Raw genomic sequence first — 17123 nt, 5'->3', positions numbered from 1 at the left:
CAAGATCATCTCTTGCCACAAAAGAAAATATAAAGGTAGATGATCAAATAATTGGCCAGAGAAGTAGATCTTAACAAGTTACTTGTAGGAGGGAAGAAAGGAGGAGAGGCACTTTGCACTGAAAGGTGTGGTTCCCCTCCCCTTCCTGTGTGGCAGAGTTGCAATTGAGATTGCTAGATGGGCAGCAGGGGAAAAAGTAACTGAGAAATCTCTAAGGTAGAGGGACTGGAGGAAATTTCAGAAAAGGACAAGGAGGTCAGAGTATTGAAGAGATTATAGATGAAGGAAGAGAATTTTCAAATCAAAGTGAGCTTTACCATATATGAAGGATAACAAGCACAGAGATGATAGTGAACTGAACCAAAAGCAGTTAATGAGGTGTGTGTCAAATAATAGGAGATAATTCTTTGATCCTGGTCACAAGCAGTTATTATGTTGGACCCCCATTTATCAGGGATGCAATCAAATGTGCCCTTCTGACAAAATTTTCACTCAGTTGAGTTGATTCTGGCTGAGCTAATGTAAAGTGGCATGCAAAAGTTTGGGCACCCCTGTCAAAATTTCTGTTACTGTGAATAGTTCAGTGGTTAGAAGATGAACTGATCTCCAAAAGTCATAAAGTTAAAGATGAAACATTCTTTTCAACATTTTAAGCAAGATTAGTGTATTATTTTTGTTTTGTACAATTTTAGAGTGGGAAAAAAGGAAAGGAGCACCATGCAAACATTTGGGCATCCCAAGAGATTTGAGCTCTCAGATAACTTTTACCAAGGTCTCAGAGCTTAATTAGCTTGTTAGGGCTATGGCTTGTTCACAGTCATCGTTAGGAAAGGCCAGGTGATGCAAATTTCAAAGCTTTATAAATACCCTGACTCCTCAAACTTTGTGCCAACAATCAGCAGCCATGGGCTCCTCTAAGCAGCTACCTAGCACTCTGAAAATTAAAATAAATGATGCCCACAAAGCAGGAGAAGGCTATAAGAAGATAGCAAAGCATTTTCAGGGAGCCGTTTCCTCAGTTCGTAATGTAATTAAGAAATGGCAGTTAACAGAAATGGTGGAGGTCAAGTTGAGGTCTGGAAGACCAAGAAAACTTTCCGAGAGAACTGCTCATAGGATTCCTAGAAAGGCAAATCAAAACACCTTTTCAATATTACTTTTAATTTACTATACACAGATGTGGGGCATTTCAACTTTGTTTCTGTTTTCATAATATCATAATGTATTTGTATTCATCTATGCAAGTAATCAATAAAAATATTGAAAAAGAAAACCCCTGTTTGACTGCTAAAGACCTTCAGGAAGACTTAGCAGACTCTGGAGTGGTGGTGCACTGTTCTACTGTGCAGTGGCACCTGCACAAATATGACCTTCATGGAAGAGTCATCAGAAGAAAACCTGTCCTGTGTCTTCACCACAAAATTCAGCATCAGAAGTTTGCAAAGGAACATCTAAACAAGCCTGATGCATTTTGGAAACAAGTCCTGAGGACTGATGAAATTAAAGTAGAACTTTTTGGCTGCAATGAGCAAAAGTATGTTTGGAGAAAAAAAGGTGCAGAATTTCATGAAAAGAACACCTCTCCAATTGTTAAGCATGGGGGTGGATCGATCATGCTTTGGGCTTGTGTTGCAGCCAGTGGCACGATGACACAACTGTGGTGGGTCTCATCAGCAAGAACGACGAGTCAGCTTAGAGAGGAGGTGCAGAGCCAACAACCTGTCTTAATGTGAACAAAACAAAAGAGATGGCTGTTGACTTCACAAGGGCATGCAGCGACCACTCCCCGCTGAACATCGACGGCTCCTCAGTAGAGATCATTAAGAGCACCAAATTTCTTGGTGTTCACCTGGCGGAGAATCTCACCTGGTCCCTCAACACCAGCTCCATAGCCAAGAAAGCCCAGCAGCATCTCTACTTTCTGCAAAGGCTGAGGAAAGTCCAGCTCGCACCCCTCATCCTCATCACATTCTGCAGGGGTTATATTGAGAGCATCCTGAGCAGCTGCGTCACTGCCTGGTTCGGAAATTGCACCATCTCGGATCGCAAGACCCTGCAGCAGATAGTGAGGTCAGCTGAGAAGATCATCGGGGTCTCTCTTCCCGCCGTCACGGACATTTACACCACACGCGGCACCCGCAAAGCTAACAGCATTGTGAAGGACCCCATGCATCCCTCATACAAACTCTTCTCCCTCCTGCCATCTGGGAAAAGGCACCGAAAAATTCGGGCTCTCACGACCAGACTATGTAACAGTTTCTTCCCCCATGCTATCAGACTCCTCAATACCCAGAGCCTGGACTGACACCTTACTGCCCTGTTGTCCTGTTTATTATTTATTGTAATGCCTGCACTGTTTTGTGCACTTTATGCAGTCCTGGGTAGGTCTGTAGTCTAGTGTAGTTGGGTTTTTTTCTCTCTCTGTTTTTTACGTAGTTCAGTCTGGTTTTTGTACTGTGTCATGTAACACCATGGTCCTGAAAAATGTCTCATTTTTACTGTGCACTGTACCAGCAGTTATGGTCAAAATGACAATAAAAGTGACTTGACTTGATTTCACTGGTAGGGGGAAGAATGAATTCAATGAAATGCCAGCAAATTCTGGAAGCAAACATCACACCATCTGTAAAAAGGCTGAAGATGAAAAGAGGATGGGTTCTACCACAGGATAATGATCCTAAACACACCTCAAAATCCACAATGGACTACCTCAAGAGGTGCAAGCTGAAGGTTTTGCCATGACCCTCACAGTCCCCTGACCTAAACATCAGTGAAAATCTGTGGATAGACCTCAAAAGAGCAGTGCATGCAAGACGGCCCAAGAATCTCACAGATCTAGAAGCTTTTTGCAAGAAAGAATGGGAGAAAATCCCTCAAACAAGAATTGAAAGTCTCTTAGCTGGCTGCAAAAAAGAGTTTACAAGCTGTGATACTTGCCAAAGGGGGTGTTACTAGGTACTGACCATGCAAGGTGCCCAAACTTTTGCTTCAGACCTTTATCCTTTTTTTGTTATTTTGAAACTGTAAAAGATGGAAATAAAAAAGTAATCTTGCTTAAAATATTAAAGAGATGTGTCATCTTTAACTTTATGCCTTTTGGAAATCGGGTCATCTTTTACTCACGTAGCTATTCACAGTAACAGAGATTTTTGCATGCCACTGTATATGGAAAGTAAAAGATATGAAGCATACAATATTTAGAAGAAGTCAGACAACGTCTGCAGAGAAAGAAAGTTGACATTTCACAATTGCAACCTTTTATTGGAATTAGAATTAGAGATGTAACAGATTTAGCAAGAATAGAGGCAATGAGAGGAGGGAGGAAGGAAGGAATATCAGAGAAGATCTAAATTAGGCTGAAAGCCAGTAGATACTAGATGTGAAAACACATGATGAAGGCTAAAGAAGATCTAATGAGTAAGAGACAAAAGGTTTAACAGCAGTGTAAGTAGAAACATCAGAAATATGTTTGGAATTGTTGAATGAGTCAAAATGTTATAACAAGTGCAGATTTTGAAGCTAATGTTGAACTTCATTGGAATATTGTAGGCTGAGCTTAGGTTAAGAGTGGGCAGACAAATGTATGGTGGATATCAAGAAACATGGGGCCATGTCCCATAAAATATTTCACCAAATAATGTGGTCTGTATTTAAAGGAGATCATTATCTTTAGCAATAAATTTACATACATACAAGTAAACTGAAGGAGCTTGTGTTTTCACATTCATTCACTGATGATAGGGCCAGCATCTAAGCAGTTATCCATTCCTATTGCTTTTGAAAAGATGGCAATAAATATCTTCTGAAACTGGTCACAGCAGTTCAATATACATGAATAGACTGGCAAACTATTTTAGAGAGAAGGTAAGAATCAATCATATTGTTGTGGTTTTAAGAGCTATATGCAAGCTTGACTGGGAAAAGATAATGGAATCCCTTTCCTTAAGGATATAAGTGAACCAGGTGGATTGTTTGGATAATCAATAGTCTCACAGTCAGCTTTACTAAAGCTAGTATTTCAATCCCAGTTGCAATCAATTAATGGAACTTGAATTCCCAAATGGTACAGTTGGATTCAGACTGGTGTTTCGTAATTGTTAATCCAGATCTTTTTGTTACTGTTCTCATAATTATGTTGGGATCAGTTGAAGAGCATAAATTTCTAGAAAGCTGTGTACCATCCCATTTAAAAGTTTTAGTCTAAACTATAACAGTAGCAATCTCAGTGGCTGTCATAAGGTCAACTAATAAATAGAAGGAAGAGTCAACTACATGGCTCCTCAAACCTACTCCACTACCCAGTTCTCATGATTGATCCTGTGCATTCACTTTCCTGCCTGAACCCATTCTTTAGATTCATTTACTATCTGAAAGTCAATTTCACCTCTGCTTTGAATTCACTCAACAACTGAGAATCCAGAATGGTCTGGGGTATAGATTAAAAACCCAACAAGTTAAGACATTTACTTAAAGAGGGTTCAAAAGGACCGAGCAAGGGCAGTCAGGACATTCTGAGGAGGCATTGTCTAAGTGGGCAGTGTTAGAGTGGGGAGCTCAGGCTTGAGCTCATAGAGGCTTCGGCAAGAAGGTGGTAGGGAGATTTTTTTTCATTTAGTTTTCTTTCTTTCTCATTGCCCATTTAGAGCAGTGGGAATGCCAGACAGGATAGTGGAATGCTCCTCTTGAAGGATCTGGCAAGGCAGGGAGACCTCCAGTGTCCCTGATGACTGCACCTGCAAGAAGTACATCCAGCTGCAGCTTCTTTCAGTCTGTGTTAAGGAATTGGAGCTGGAACTGTATAAACTCCGGATCATTCGGGAGGCTAAGGGGTTTATCGATAGCACTTACAGGGTGGTAGTTACACCCAAGGTGCAGGTTACAGGTAACTGAGTGACCATCAGGAGGCGGGAGGGGAATAGATTGGGTAAGACTAGAACTTGAGGAAATGGTTTAAGGGTGAAAGGTGAAATGTTTGAGGAGAATGTGAGACGGAATTTCTTCACTCAGAGGGTGCTGAGAATATGGAATGAGCTGCCAGCTAAAGTGGGTCCGGGTTCAATTTCAACATTGAAGAGAAATTTGGACAGGGAGGTGTATGGAGGGCTGTGGTCCAGGTGCAGGTCAATAGTACTAGGCAAATTAACAGTTTGGCATTGGCTGGATGGCTCAAAGGGCATATTTCTGTGGTGTAGTGTTCTATGACTTTATTTTTCCTCATCTCTTTTCTCAATGGCCTAGCCCTTCATTATGGCTGGAGAAAGTCATTCAGCACTGAGTCTGTGAGTCCCTTTCAGAATGCCCTAAGCGATCATTCATCTAAATTCCTGTGAGTGACAACTATAATATTAAACTGTATAAATTTACAGCATAATAGATTGTCCTGGAAATAATAATGTCTTGTAGCCAGCAATCCAAAGAAATAAATAATGTAAATACAGTTTCCATCAACTGCATGCTACTACAGTAGAGCTACTTACATATAAATGGGGAAAACAATGCAGCAAGCTAATAGAATCAACCCAGAGCGCCATTTCCAAGTACACTGGGTTAGCAGTTTGAAAATTGAGGAAAATCTGTGCTTTCATTCTTAAGTAATAAATGGTTTGACAAACTCAAGGCCATATTTAACAAATGTGCTCTGTATTTTTTAGTCAAGTGTGGATTGTCTGCTGATAAAGAAAAATAAGAATAGTCATTTATTGCAAAAGCCAGGAAAATACATTAGATAGCTGAAATGCTATGTGTATAACAACTAGCTCCTTCAAAGCTTCATTTCCAGTTGTAAGACAGATTTTTTAATTTATAAAAAAATAGATATTTTTGCTTTAATTATTATTAGACATTGAAATTATTTATTTTTGTACAACAAATTGAGAAAGTTAGCGACATGTCCTGTTAATTTTACAATCTTTTCTCTAATAAGATGGTAAGAGTTTTTAAAGGGTTAATGCAACAAAGGGGAGGGAATGCAAATGAGAAGAATTGTGATAGGTTGCTACGTGCAAGTTGCTCTTTCATTCATTTGAGGTTTAGAGGAAGGGGAGTGGTGGTTTTCAGCTTTCAAAAAGGTTTTAATGAATGCTGTCAGTGTTTTTGAATGCAGCTGGTGGGGTTGTAGAGATGAGGGCAATGAAAAGTGTACTGATTGTCATCGTGTAGGTTGATTTGTGAGTTTTGGTTGACTGAACACACGGGCTTATCCCTGCTTCTCTTCACATTATCTTCATCGTATTTTTCATTAACTGACATTCTGCTGGTGAAGATCTAAGAGGAATTTAACTCCATGTGAAAGCATTGTTTTATTCAACTAAAAGCAGAGAGCTGGAAAGCATATCTATTTAAACTGGGCTGTTCTATATCCTGTGCTGCTTTACTAGAGGAGCAAAGCCTGCCCTGTTGCCTTGACAATTGCTTAGGTGAACAGAAAATGTCTGTTTCACGTAAAGAATTTGATGTGAAGCAGATTTTACGCATCCGGTGGCGGTTTTTTGGTCACCCTGCTTCTCCTCCAGTTGCATCCAGTGAGACTCGACGGGGAGAAATTTGGAGCAAGGATCTAGGTGCATCAAATAATGGGAAAAAATTCTTAGACTCTGGACACCTGCATCAACCATTGGCAACTGTCAACTACCAGAGATCCAGCCAGCAGGAAATTCAGAATTCTCCGTCTTGGCATGTGCCCCACGGCCCAGATCTCCCCTCATTTGAGTTCACCACTGACGACTATGAATCAGTACATTGGCATGGCAAGCATGAACCCAAGGATGAAGGGAGTGAAGAAGAGAATGAAACTGACAGCAGTTCCTGCAGGTTAGGACTTAGGATTTAACAATTCCGAAACAATTACTTTGACTTTTTATTTGTCTTTGCGACCTATAAATATGTAGATATGTACATTATATTTGCAGCATAAAGTTTCAAATTTAATTCATCCAATACACCATCCTTACAATATACTGATAAAATTCAGAGTCAAAGCTCTGGTAAATTGCCTGGTAGATGAATGATAGTGAAATCTAAATGATAACATTTCACCTCACCTGAATTTAAGGTCTACATGCAGCAAAATATGATCACCCTTTTTGTAATATAGAGTACATTAGCATGTGTATTTTAAGTGAAATGTACTACTCTCACATATTTCACATTTGGCACAATTCTTTTATAAATGCTGTAAGCACTGGTCAAGAAAGTAAACAAATTGTATTTGCAGTAACTTCTTATTGCTACATATTTCATCTTGTGTTGTATATGCTGTATAATTTCAAGAAAACAAATGACAATTGCAATTCTTTTGGATCATATATAATTCAATCTAATATGGGAATGTTTGTTATTAATATAATAGTACCCACGTACAATTTTTTACATTAAGTACATATGTAGAATAAAATAGGAAAATAATATGCTTTCTATAATAAGTGTGAAATGTATTTGATCATAAAATTTGTTTTTAACTGGTAGTCATGATTTTGTATTGAATGTATTAAAATGGATATTGAATACATTAAAATGAATTTGTCAATTGAAAGTAGCTGAATTATAAAGGAGACATGACATATACTATAAACAACATAGTGCAGTTATTTCCAGATCTCAGTCAGTTTGCATTTATAATTCATTGTACAGTAGTTTCTTTCACGGTATTAAAAAGATATTCTATTTCTATCATCATAAAATAAGTGATGGTTTTGGAGCGAAAAGAAACTGAGTCCACAGGGTAATTTTTGTCAGTCGTCTGAAAAACGGTTGCAAATTATGGCGCTATAACAAGTCGTTGTTTGGCACAAAGCTTTAACAACGTGATTGATGTCTCTGTTGTGTTTACAAGCAGCTTTCCCAATATTTCCATCAGAATAACTATGACCCTTTAGCAATTTTTCTAAAATTTTAGTCTTCCTAGAGATTTTGTTTACAAGAGAAGAATTCAGGTATTATATATTTCGGTTGTGTGTATTGTAAATAGCATGATACAGCTTAAGAATAAACCTTCATACTTGATTGGAATAGTGTATTTATCAAAATATTACATATTAAGGAAACCAGTATAGAGCATGGCACAACAAACTTGCTAGCCCATGTAAACTTACTACCGGTAGTTCCTCTTGTATTTTGTAGAGTATTCTTACTCTAACTTCTCATCTTTTTTTCTCCAGTTCTGATGAAGGGTCTCGGCCCAAAATTTCGACTGTTTATTCTTTTCCATTTTTGCTGCCTAGCCTGCTGAGTTCCTCCAGCATTTTCTGTGTGTAGTACATGTAAATTCAATTTTTACATTATTAATTGGAAGTTTGGAAATTTGTTTCTTCAATAATAACTATTGGTAGCTAGAGCTTGATAATCTCAAAGAGTTTATCATTGTAAGATTTACTTACACTTGTAGTTGAATATCTAGCGGTATGAAAAATATTTAAAATTATTAAGCTGTTAAGCACCACTGGTACTGAGTAAATCTTGGCCGTGACTAAATTTTGGCACTGACTTGTATCTAATTTCTGGAGGTCTGATGAGTTTGACTCATGAATTTCATAAGGTTGAATCATCCATAATTAAAATGTTTGTATTGATTTGTTCTAAATAAAAACACTGTTTCCACCCTACAGTTTATCTATTTAAACATGTAGTTTAAAAAAAAGGTAATATTTTTGTAACTATCTTGATCTTCTGACTGCCACGGTAGCATAGTGGTTAGCAGAATGCTATTACATCTCTGGACGTCTGGAGTTTCTGTAAGGAGTCTGTACGTCCTCCCCATGGAATATGTATGTTTTCCCCGTGTGCTGTGGTTTCCTCCCACAGTGTAAAGACATACTGGGTAGGTTAATTGGTCATTGTAAATTGTTCTGTGATTAGGGTAGGGCTAATCGGGTTTTGTCGGGAGTTGTTGGGCAGCCCTATTCCATGCTTTATCGCTTAATAAATCTTTTTGGGAATGGCACTCCCTTGAGTAAATTAGGTAAATTATTGTTTCATGAATGACGGCAGTTAGTCTGTTGCGCTTATCAGTTTAGCACTGTAAGCAGTCAAAGAAAGAGGTCAGGACTGCAGGGAAATTAACAGCTGCACTGATTCCACATTACTGAAAATCTAAGATTGTGCTTATGAAATAGAACTTTCTGAGGGGGAAGAAAGGTAAGTTACCAAAATACTTAACTTTTTTTAAATTGATTTTTTTAATGCATTTTCTACAACACTACAAATAAAAAAAAACCCCAAACCAAAATAAAAAATTAATACAGTGCAAAATAAACATACAATAATAATATAAATACTTAACTTTTAATCATACTTGATAGGACAAATATTTAAAGTGAACCGAAATGATGCCTGGTGAATTGCCTACTTTACTGTGAAATATACAAAAACAGTGAGCTTTCTTTGTGTATTTTCTTGAGTGCTCACTGTGGAAAAGAGACGATCTTAATTATTTTTCAATGCTTAATTTGTCCTTTCTATTTCCGCAGCTAACCTAGTGGTATTTGCTATTCTGTTCAGAAATGGAGGTCACTGAGGGATCGTTTTAGATCATTTATAAGTACATTGTCTGAATTATGGTCAGCTTGGGACGATTGAATATTGATCAGAAAATGATTTACTGTAACCTTATATCTCCCGTCTCGTAATTTCAATAATGGAAGGTATTTTTTCCCAACTTATCTCAGTCTTCATGATTTATGATGACTTATTAATGACTACCTGGGTTTCAAGCTCATTAGTTGCTCTGTACATGTACATCTTACCTACTCCATAACTCCGGTATTGATTCGGCATGCTGCCTTTTTTCAGTTAGTTGTCATGTTACTGAGTCTTACAAAGAAGATATCTTGCATGGTAAAGTTGCTTTTCTACATTTCAGTAGTTTGACTGATAATTTCATGTCTCTCCTATGAGAAGCTACATCATACAAGAATAACGTGAAATCTGGACCCAGTAGTGTAGTATTGAGTTACTGTATTAGCAGTTAGTTTTAAACATTGATCCAGAAATAGGAATTCAAATCCTCCTTTGGCAGCTGAGGGAATTCAAACTCAATTAACCAGATAAATACAGATGTTTTTTTAACAAAATAAGCTAACATCAGCAACACTAGCTGTGAAACTCCCAGAATTTTGATTTAAAACCCATCTGGTTCACTCCTGTCTTTCAGGAAGGAAATGTCTTAGCCTTACCAGGGCTATATATGACATCACGCCGACCAGGGTAAGGGTATCTAAGGCTGAGCAATAAACGCTGATATTGCCAGCAATGTCCATTTCACATGAGTGAATAAATGAAGGGAAAATGTGGTCTAAAAGATGAAGATGATTTAACTGGCTGAACTTAGATGATGAATGTTGTATTGATCACCGTTGAGCTAACCAATGTGGTTTTGCTGAGACAAGGCAGAATTGTAGTAGATAGAATGCTGATTTACTATTTTTGCACAAAGTGTCTAGACCTGGGGCGATTACCTAGCCCACCTCAGCCTTATCAAGGCTGACTGCTGATTGCCCCCAAGTAAGCATCATGTCCACCTCAAAATTTGTTTTCTTGGTCTCAAATCGCGCTTTGGCTTTGTCCTTCTATACATCTGCAGCGTCATCCAACTTAAACACTCTGTGATATTCATGTTTGTTCCATTCTGGTCTCTAGAGTGTATCCATTTTAAAATCAAACCATGATTGGCAGCTGAGCTTTGGAATACAATATTACACCTCAGTGTAGCTCTCTGGAATTTGTCCTAAATGATTGTAAACCCTTTTTCTTCCTCTTTCTTTTAAGACTCTCCTTAAAACCTGCTTGTGACTGAGCTGCCCTAATGTCTGACTTTCTGATTTCCTTCTATAGCTTATTTGATAAAGTTTCTTGTTTATTTTCATCTCATTAAAAGCACAATATAAATTACTTTTATTTTAGTAAAGGGAAGTTCTCTCTTTATGATTTACTTTTACTTTCATTATCTACAATAAATCATTTATAACATTGACACACATTAATGAATGCTTTAAAGTGAACAACTGACCAAGAATGCCTCTAACCACTTTCTGTACTTTCCAATTTATTTGAATTCAAATACCTCTACTAGGCCTTGATGATCTACTAATCTCGCAGCACTCTTTTCCCAGATAAACCTGATAGAAGCCTGAATGAGTATTGGCTCATCTGCATGCGAAAGGCACAAAATGGCCGAATATGAGACTGGAATCTGCATGGAGAAGGGATAAAAATGCGATAGAATAATGAAATTAAAACCTGTGATCAGAATGCCAATTAAAAATTTTGCAAGCTTCTGTTTGTGAAATATTCTGAGCCACGGGCATAACATGCAACACTCCTCAGTGCCCCAGTTAATGCTTATGCACTTCACAAGATGCTTGTGTTTTCAGAGTATATTATTCACTTGCACTGCCCAATGTTACTGGAAAAAAATTTGGCCTCAGAATCATCAATGAAAATGCCACCGACAGAAGTTCTGTCAATTTCCACAGAAAATAAGTTTACCTTATTAACTAAAAGTAAATTTTACTGCACTTATGTCAAATTATTCAGTAGAAATGGACATCTGATTATTTATGGCAACTTCCCAAATTTTATTTTTCATGTAACGTTTAAATGTTTGGTAAAAGAGCTAGAGGTGACATAAGAAACCAACCCCATATCCCTTGATTTCCCAAAAATCTATTTGATCTATCTCGGAAATTGATTTTCCACAACCCTCTTGGGTTGTGTATTCTAAAGATTCACCAGCTACTGGGTGAAGAAATTTCTTCTGACCTCTGTCCTGAATGACTGACCCCAGCCTTTGAGCTGGTCATCATTGAAATAAACTGACCTATCATACTGTTAACAGCTGTGACTGTGCCCTCAGTGGAGAAGTTGTGAAGAGTATAGTTCCTCATGTATTCTGCCAAATAGTGCAAGGCTGTTCTCGAGCATCCTCGGCAGCAGACTCTACCTAACATTTAGGTGTTAGTTGTGTACACATCAACACCCTCATCAGTATGTAATTTGAAGTGTTACGTTACAAATTTTGTGGTACTGCTACAAGTAGTTCCAAAAATCATGTTTACAGAGACAAATCTTGCATCCAATAACATCTCCAGCTCCTGCAACCTTGCTGTTTACTGCTCGAAAGATAATGTATTCTTAACATGCCATAATAGGTATTTAGGAACCAGGCAGTGGTCTAGTGATGACCCATTGCTGCAGTGGGGTTGAAAGAAATGAACTGCTAGCTGCGACATTGTTGCCTGTGAGTCCTCTACCCAGAATATCAGTAATAACTAAAGGTCAGGTACACTAATTTTCATAAATGTGTTAATATTTGAAGAATATAAGGACAAGGAAGTGCAAGCACGTATGATTAGTTTTGTCATTAAATAGTTGAAGTAATCATTATAGGTCACAAACACCTTATCTTGGTGTCTGAGAGAATAAAGAGCTTGCCTTTATTCATGCTTGTATCACTCAGTTCATGCAACAGCTCTGCTATGAGTTGATCACGTCTCTAAAGTACTTTAAAGAAATGTTTAAAATGAGTGAAGATGCCTTCAATGATGGATTGCAGTTATGAAGCACCTTGAGCATATCAGCTTTCAATTTTGATTTCACTTTAAACATTTAAAATGTGGGAGGTTTTATCATGCCATTGTCAAAGTTATTATTATTTTATTTGAATGTAATTACACCCTTCCAGGTCATTCTGTACTCCCTTGAAGGATGATGGCTGTAGCTTAACAATTTTAGCCTAGGGATCATTCTTGTTTTACTTTATTACAATTGTTTCATATGGAACCTCATTTGGAACATTGTACAACAGTTAAATTAATATGAGTGTGTGGCATTGACAGGAAGGTATGCGAAGGGAATGAAATGTGCCGTAGGATCTTAATGATGTAAGTTATCTTTTAAGGATTGATGGATAGGCACAAGGCCATTTTCCAGCAACACTCTAACTGGTAAATGATTTCAATTTTATTTAGTTCACAAGTTAAATTCAGTGTATTACTGCTGTACAGAAATGACAGTGGGGTACAAAAATTAGGTAAAATAAAATTTGGACAAAAATTAAGCCTTTCATTGATGCTGATTCTTGCACCTACTATAAACAAAATGCAAACAAACAAATAGACCATGCTAAAAATATAAATATGGAATATTAGAGAAGCAATTTCAAATGGCTCTAAAGGATAATGAATGCTTATTAGCTTACTATAAAATAATGTTATGGTATGTTAAAACATGGCCTCACATCATGTTCCTAAAAATGATCTGTATCATGATTTTCTATAATGTGAAGCCAGGTTGTCTCTGCATACTTTAAGAAATAGGAGCTGGGGAAGAAAGAAACTTATTTACCTTTTTCACATAACTTCTGTGAGAATGAATTTTATTCTGCATCTCAAAATTGTGATTAGTGATTTTTAAATTATGCATAGGGTGGATTTCCATTGCCTAAGTAGCCCTAAAACTGAAGTTTTCCTGTAGGAGCGGAGTATTCCACTGAATCATTATTACTAATGTGGTCAAATGCATTGGTGAGAAAATGAGAATCTTTTAGGGTAAGACCTTATAATTAGATGTTGACCTTAAGTCTCATCTTTTACCATGTAGAATACCACTTTACAGTTTGTTCATAATTTATGTTAGGATTTGCCCAGTCTATTCTTTAAGAATTTAACTTGCACTAAATTAAACCATTATCTCTAATTTTGGTATCAAAGTCGTTGAAAGTCCCATGTGGACAGCCTTTGATCTTTTGGGATTAAGAGTGATTCCAGTCAGTAAATGGAGTGTAGCCCACAGCCCAATGGTATAAATAAACATTGAATTTCCCAATTTCAAGAAACCCACTCTCCTGATGGCATGAACGTTGATTTCCCCTTCCAGTAATTTTCCCCTACCCCTTCTCTCTTCTATTCCCCACTCTTTCCTCTTACCTCTTCTTCTGACCTGCCTATCACCTCCATCTGGTGCTCCTCCTTCTTCCCTTCGTCCCATGGCCCACTCTCCTTTCCAATTCAATTCCTTCTTCTCCAGCCCTTTCCCTTTCCCACCTACCTGCTTCACCTGTCACTTTCTAGCTGGTCCTCCTTTCTTTCCCATCACCTTTTTTGTTCTGGCATATTCCCCTTCCTTTCCAGGCATTAACTCTTTACTTATTTCTATATCTGCTGTCTAACCGGCTGAGCTCCAACAGCATTTTGTGCATAACAGCTTAGTCCAGATCTGTCAAGAGAATAGGTTACTAATCTGGTTGTGGACTTTAAATTTAAACTGTTAAAATTATATGCAAGAAGTGGACAAAGGATTGCCTTGCCAATCTTTAACAACTTTTATCTGCTCCATTGTATATTTCTTTGACTCGTTCAGTCACCTCCATTCAGGCATTTTGAGCATACTCATCAGAAGGTGCATTTCTGCTCCAAGTAGAACAACTCTCCTTTCAGACATTTTTTCTTAATCCCAAGAGTAGTGTCTCAAACTAAGGACCTGGCCTTGTTTCCTACATCCATCTTGAAGTGTCATCAGAAAGATTTCAGATTTTGTATTTTGCAACTTTGTTCTAACTAAGAGCAGAATATTAAATTTCCTGGATATCCTATCCTGTCCAGCACAATAGGATCAGCTGTATTAATTGTAGGGATTGCATAATGTAATTTTGAAAGAGCATGTGAACATTTGATCTATTTAATTAGAGTGTACCTGTGATGGTGTCTAGTAGGGATACAGTAATCGTGCATTTTGAGCAGATGTTTCACCTTTGCTGTCCTTCCCTATTTAAAATAATTCAGTGTTACTATTCTATTGTTAATTAATTGGGATTTTTAAAAACCTTTTAGATTGGTTTAAGTTTTACAGAAGCATTTTATTTGTTTATTTATTTATTATTTAGAGATGCAGTGCAGAAAAGACTCTTCCAGCCCAATGAGCCACATTGCCCAGCATCCCACCTAGTTAACCCTAGACTAATCACAGGAGCTGGCTGGTGGCGTAGTGGCATCAGTGCTGGACTTCGGAGCAAAGGCTCCCGAGTTTGAATCCAGCCGGCTCCCTCGCACGCTTTCCATCCACGCTGGGTTGAGCGTCGAGCTAGTAACTCGACCATGTAAAAATAAGAAAGCCTGCTAAAAAAAAATGCCATCACGACGGCGTCCTGATAACTCCACTCGAAGTTAAGGGCTTTCTTCTTCTAATTACAGGACAATTTACAATGGCCAATTAACCTACTACCTGGCACGTATTTGGGTATTGGGAAATGAACCTGGTCAGGTGTCAGATCTCTCAGTCGGAGAGCATTTTGGAGATAGTGATCATAATTCTATCTTTTTTACAATAACATTGGAGAGGGATAGGAACAGACAAGTTAGGAAAGTGTTTAATTGTGTTAAGGGGAATGATGAAGCTATCAGGCAGGAAATTGGAGGCTTAAATTGGAAACAGATGTTCTCAGGAAAAAGTATGGAAGAAATGTGGCAAATATTCAGGGGATATTTGTGTGGAATTCTGTATAGGTAAATTCCAATGAGACAGGGAAGTTATGGTAGGGTACAGGAACCGTGGTATACAAAGGCTGTAATAAATCTAGTCAAGGAGAAAAGAAAAGCTTACAAAAGGTTCAGAGAGCTTGTTAGAGCTCTAATGTTAGAGATCTAGAAGATTATAAGGCGAATAGGAAGGAGCTTAAGAAGGAAATTAGGAGAGCCAGGAGGGGCCATGAGAAGGCCTTGGCGGGCAGAATTAAGGAAAACCCCAAGGCATTCTATAAGTATGTGAAGAGCAAGAGGATAAGACGTGAAGGAATAGGACCTATCAAGTGTGACAGAGGGAAAGTGTGTATGGAACCGAAAGAAATAGCAGAGGTACTTAAGGAATACTTTACTTCAGTATTCACTATGGAAAAGGATCTTGGTGATTGTAGTGATGACTTGCAGCAGACTGAAAAGCTTGAGCATGTAGATATTAAGAAAGAGGATGTGTTGGAGATTTGGAATGCATCAAGTTGGATAAGTCACTGGGACTGGACGAGATGTACCCCAGGCTACTGTGGGAGGCGAGGGAGGAGATTGCTGAGCGTCTGCTGATGATCTTTGCATCATCAATGGGGATGGGAGAGATCCCGGAGGATTGGAGGGTTGCAGATGTTGTTCCCTTATTCAAGAAAGGGAGCAGAGATAGCCCAGGAAATTATAGACCAGTGAGTCTCACCTCAGTGGTTGGTAAGTTGATGGAGAAGATCCTGAGATGCAGGATTTTAAAACATTTGTAGAGGTAGAATATGATTAGGAGTATTCAGCATGACTTTGTCAAGGGCAGGTCGTGCCTTATGAGCCTAATTGAATTTTTTGAGGATGTGACTAAACACATTGATGAAGGGAGAGCAGTAGGTGCAGTTTATATGGATTACAGCAAGGTATTTGATAAGGTACCCCATGCAAGGCTTATTGAGAAAGTAAGGAGGCATGGGATCCAAGGGGACCTTGCTTTGTGGATCCAGAACTGGCTTGCCCACAGAAGGCAAAGAGTGGTTGTCGACGGGTCATATTCTGCATGGAGGTCGGTGACCAATGTAGTGCCTCAGGAATCTGCTTTGGGACCCTTACTCTTTATGATTTTTATACATAACCTGGATGAGGAAGTGGAGGGATGGGTTAGTAAATTTGCTGATGACACAAAGGTGTTGTGGGTAGTGTTGAGAGCTGTCAGAGGTTACAGTGGGTCATTGATAGGATGCAAAACTGGGCTGAGAAATGGCAGATGGAGTTCAACCCAGATAAATGTGAAGTGGTTCATTTTGGAAGGTTAAATATGATTTTATAGAATAGTACAGCACAGTACAGGCCATTTGGCCCACAATGTTGTGCCGACCCTTAAACCCTGCCTCCCATATACCCCCCCCCCCAACTTAAATTCCTCCATATACCTGTCTAGTAGTCTCTTAAATTTCATTAGTGTATCTGCTTCCACCACAAACTCAGGCAGTGCATTCCATGCACCAACCACTCTCTGAGTTAAAAAAAAACCTTCCTCTAATATCCCCCTTGAACTTCCCTCCCCTTACCTTAAAGCCATGTCCTCTTGTATTGAGCAGTGGTGCCCTGGGGAAGAGGTGCTGGCTATACACTCTGTCTATTCCTCTTAAT

At 38.4% G+C, this 17123-nt stretch overlaps 1 protein-coding gene across 4 annotated transcripts in view; it reads left to right on the top strand.

Annotated features, from left to right (window-relative positions):
• Positions 1–17123, top strand: part of LOC140737955 (kelch-like protein 5) — a 128648-nt gene that overhangs the window by 46841 nt on the left and 64684 nt on the right. For 2 of the 4 annotated variants that reach the window (XM_073064831.1, XM_073064832.1), the window contains exon 1: positions 6108–6810. The exons of the other annotated variants lie outside the window; for them this stretch is intronic. In XM_073064831.1, coding sequence (XP_072920932.1) covers positions 6428–6810 — 383 coding nt within the window. In that variant the 5' untranslated portion in view covers positions 6108–6427. Of the gene's footprint in view, positions 1–6107; positions 6811–17123 lie in introns of those variants that run through there. 4 annotated transcript variants of the gene reach the window in all.

This window comes from Hemitrygon akajei, chromosome 13 (genome assembly GCF_048418815.1).
Source record: "Hemitrygon akajei chromosome 13, sHemAka1.3, whole genome shotgun sequence".
In the NCBI taxonomy this organism is placed as follows: domain Eukaryota; kingdom Metazoa; phylum Chordata; class Chondrichthyes; order Myliobatiformes; family Dasyatidae; genus Hemitrygon; species Hemitrygon akajei.
The sequence above is the reverse complement of the archived record's forward strand: the minus strand, read 5'-3'. Positions and strand labels throughout refer to the sequence as shown.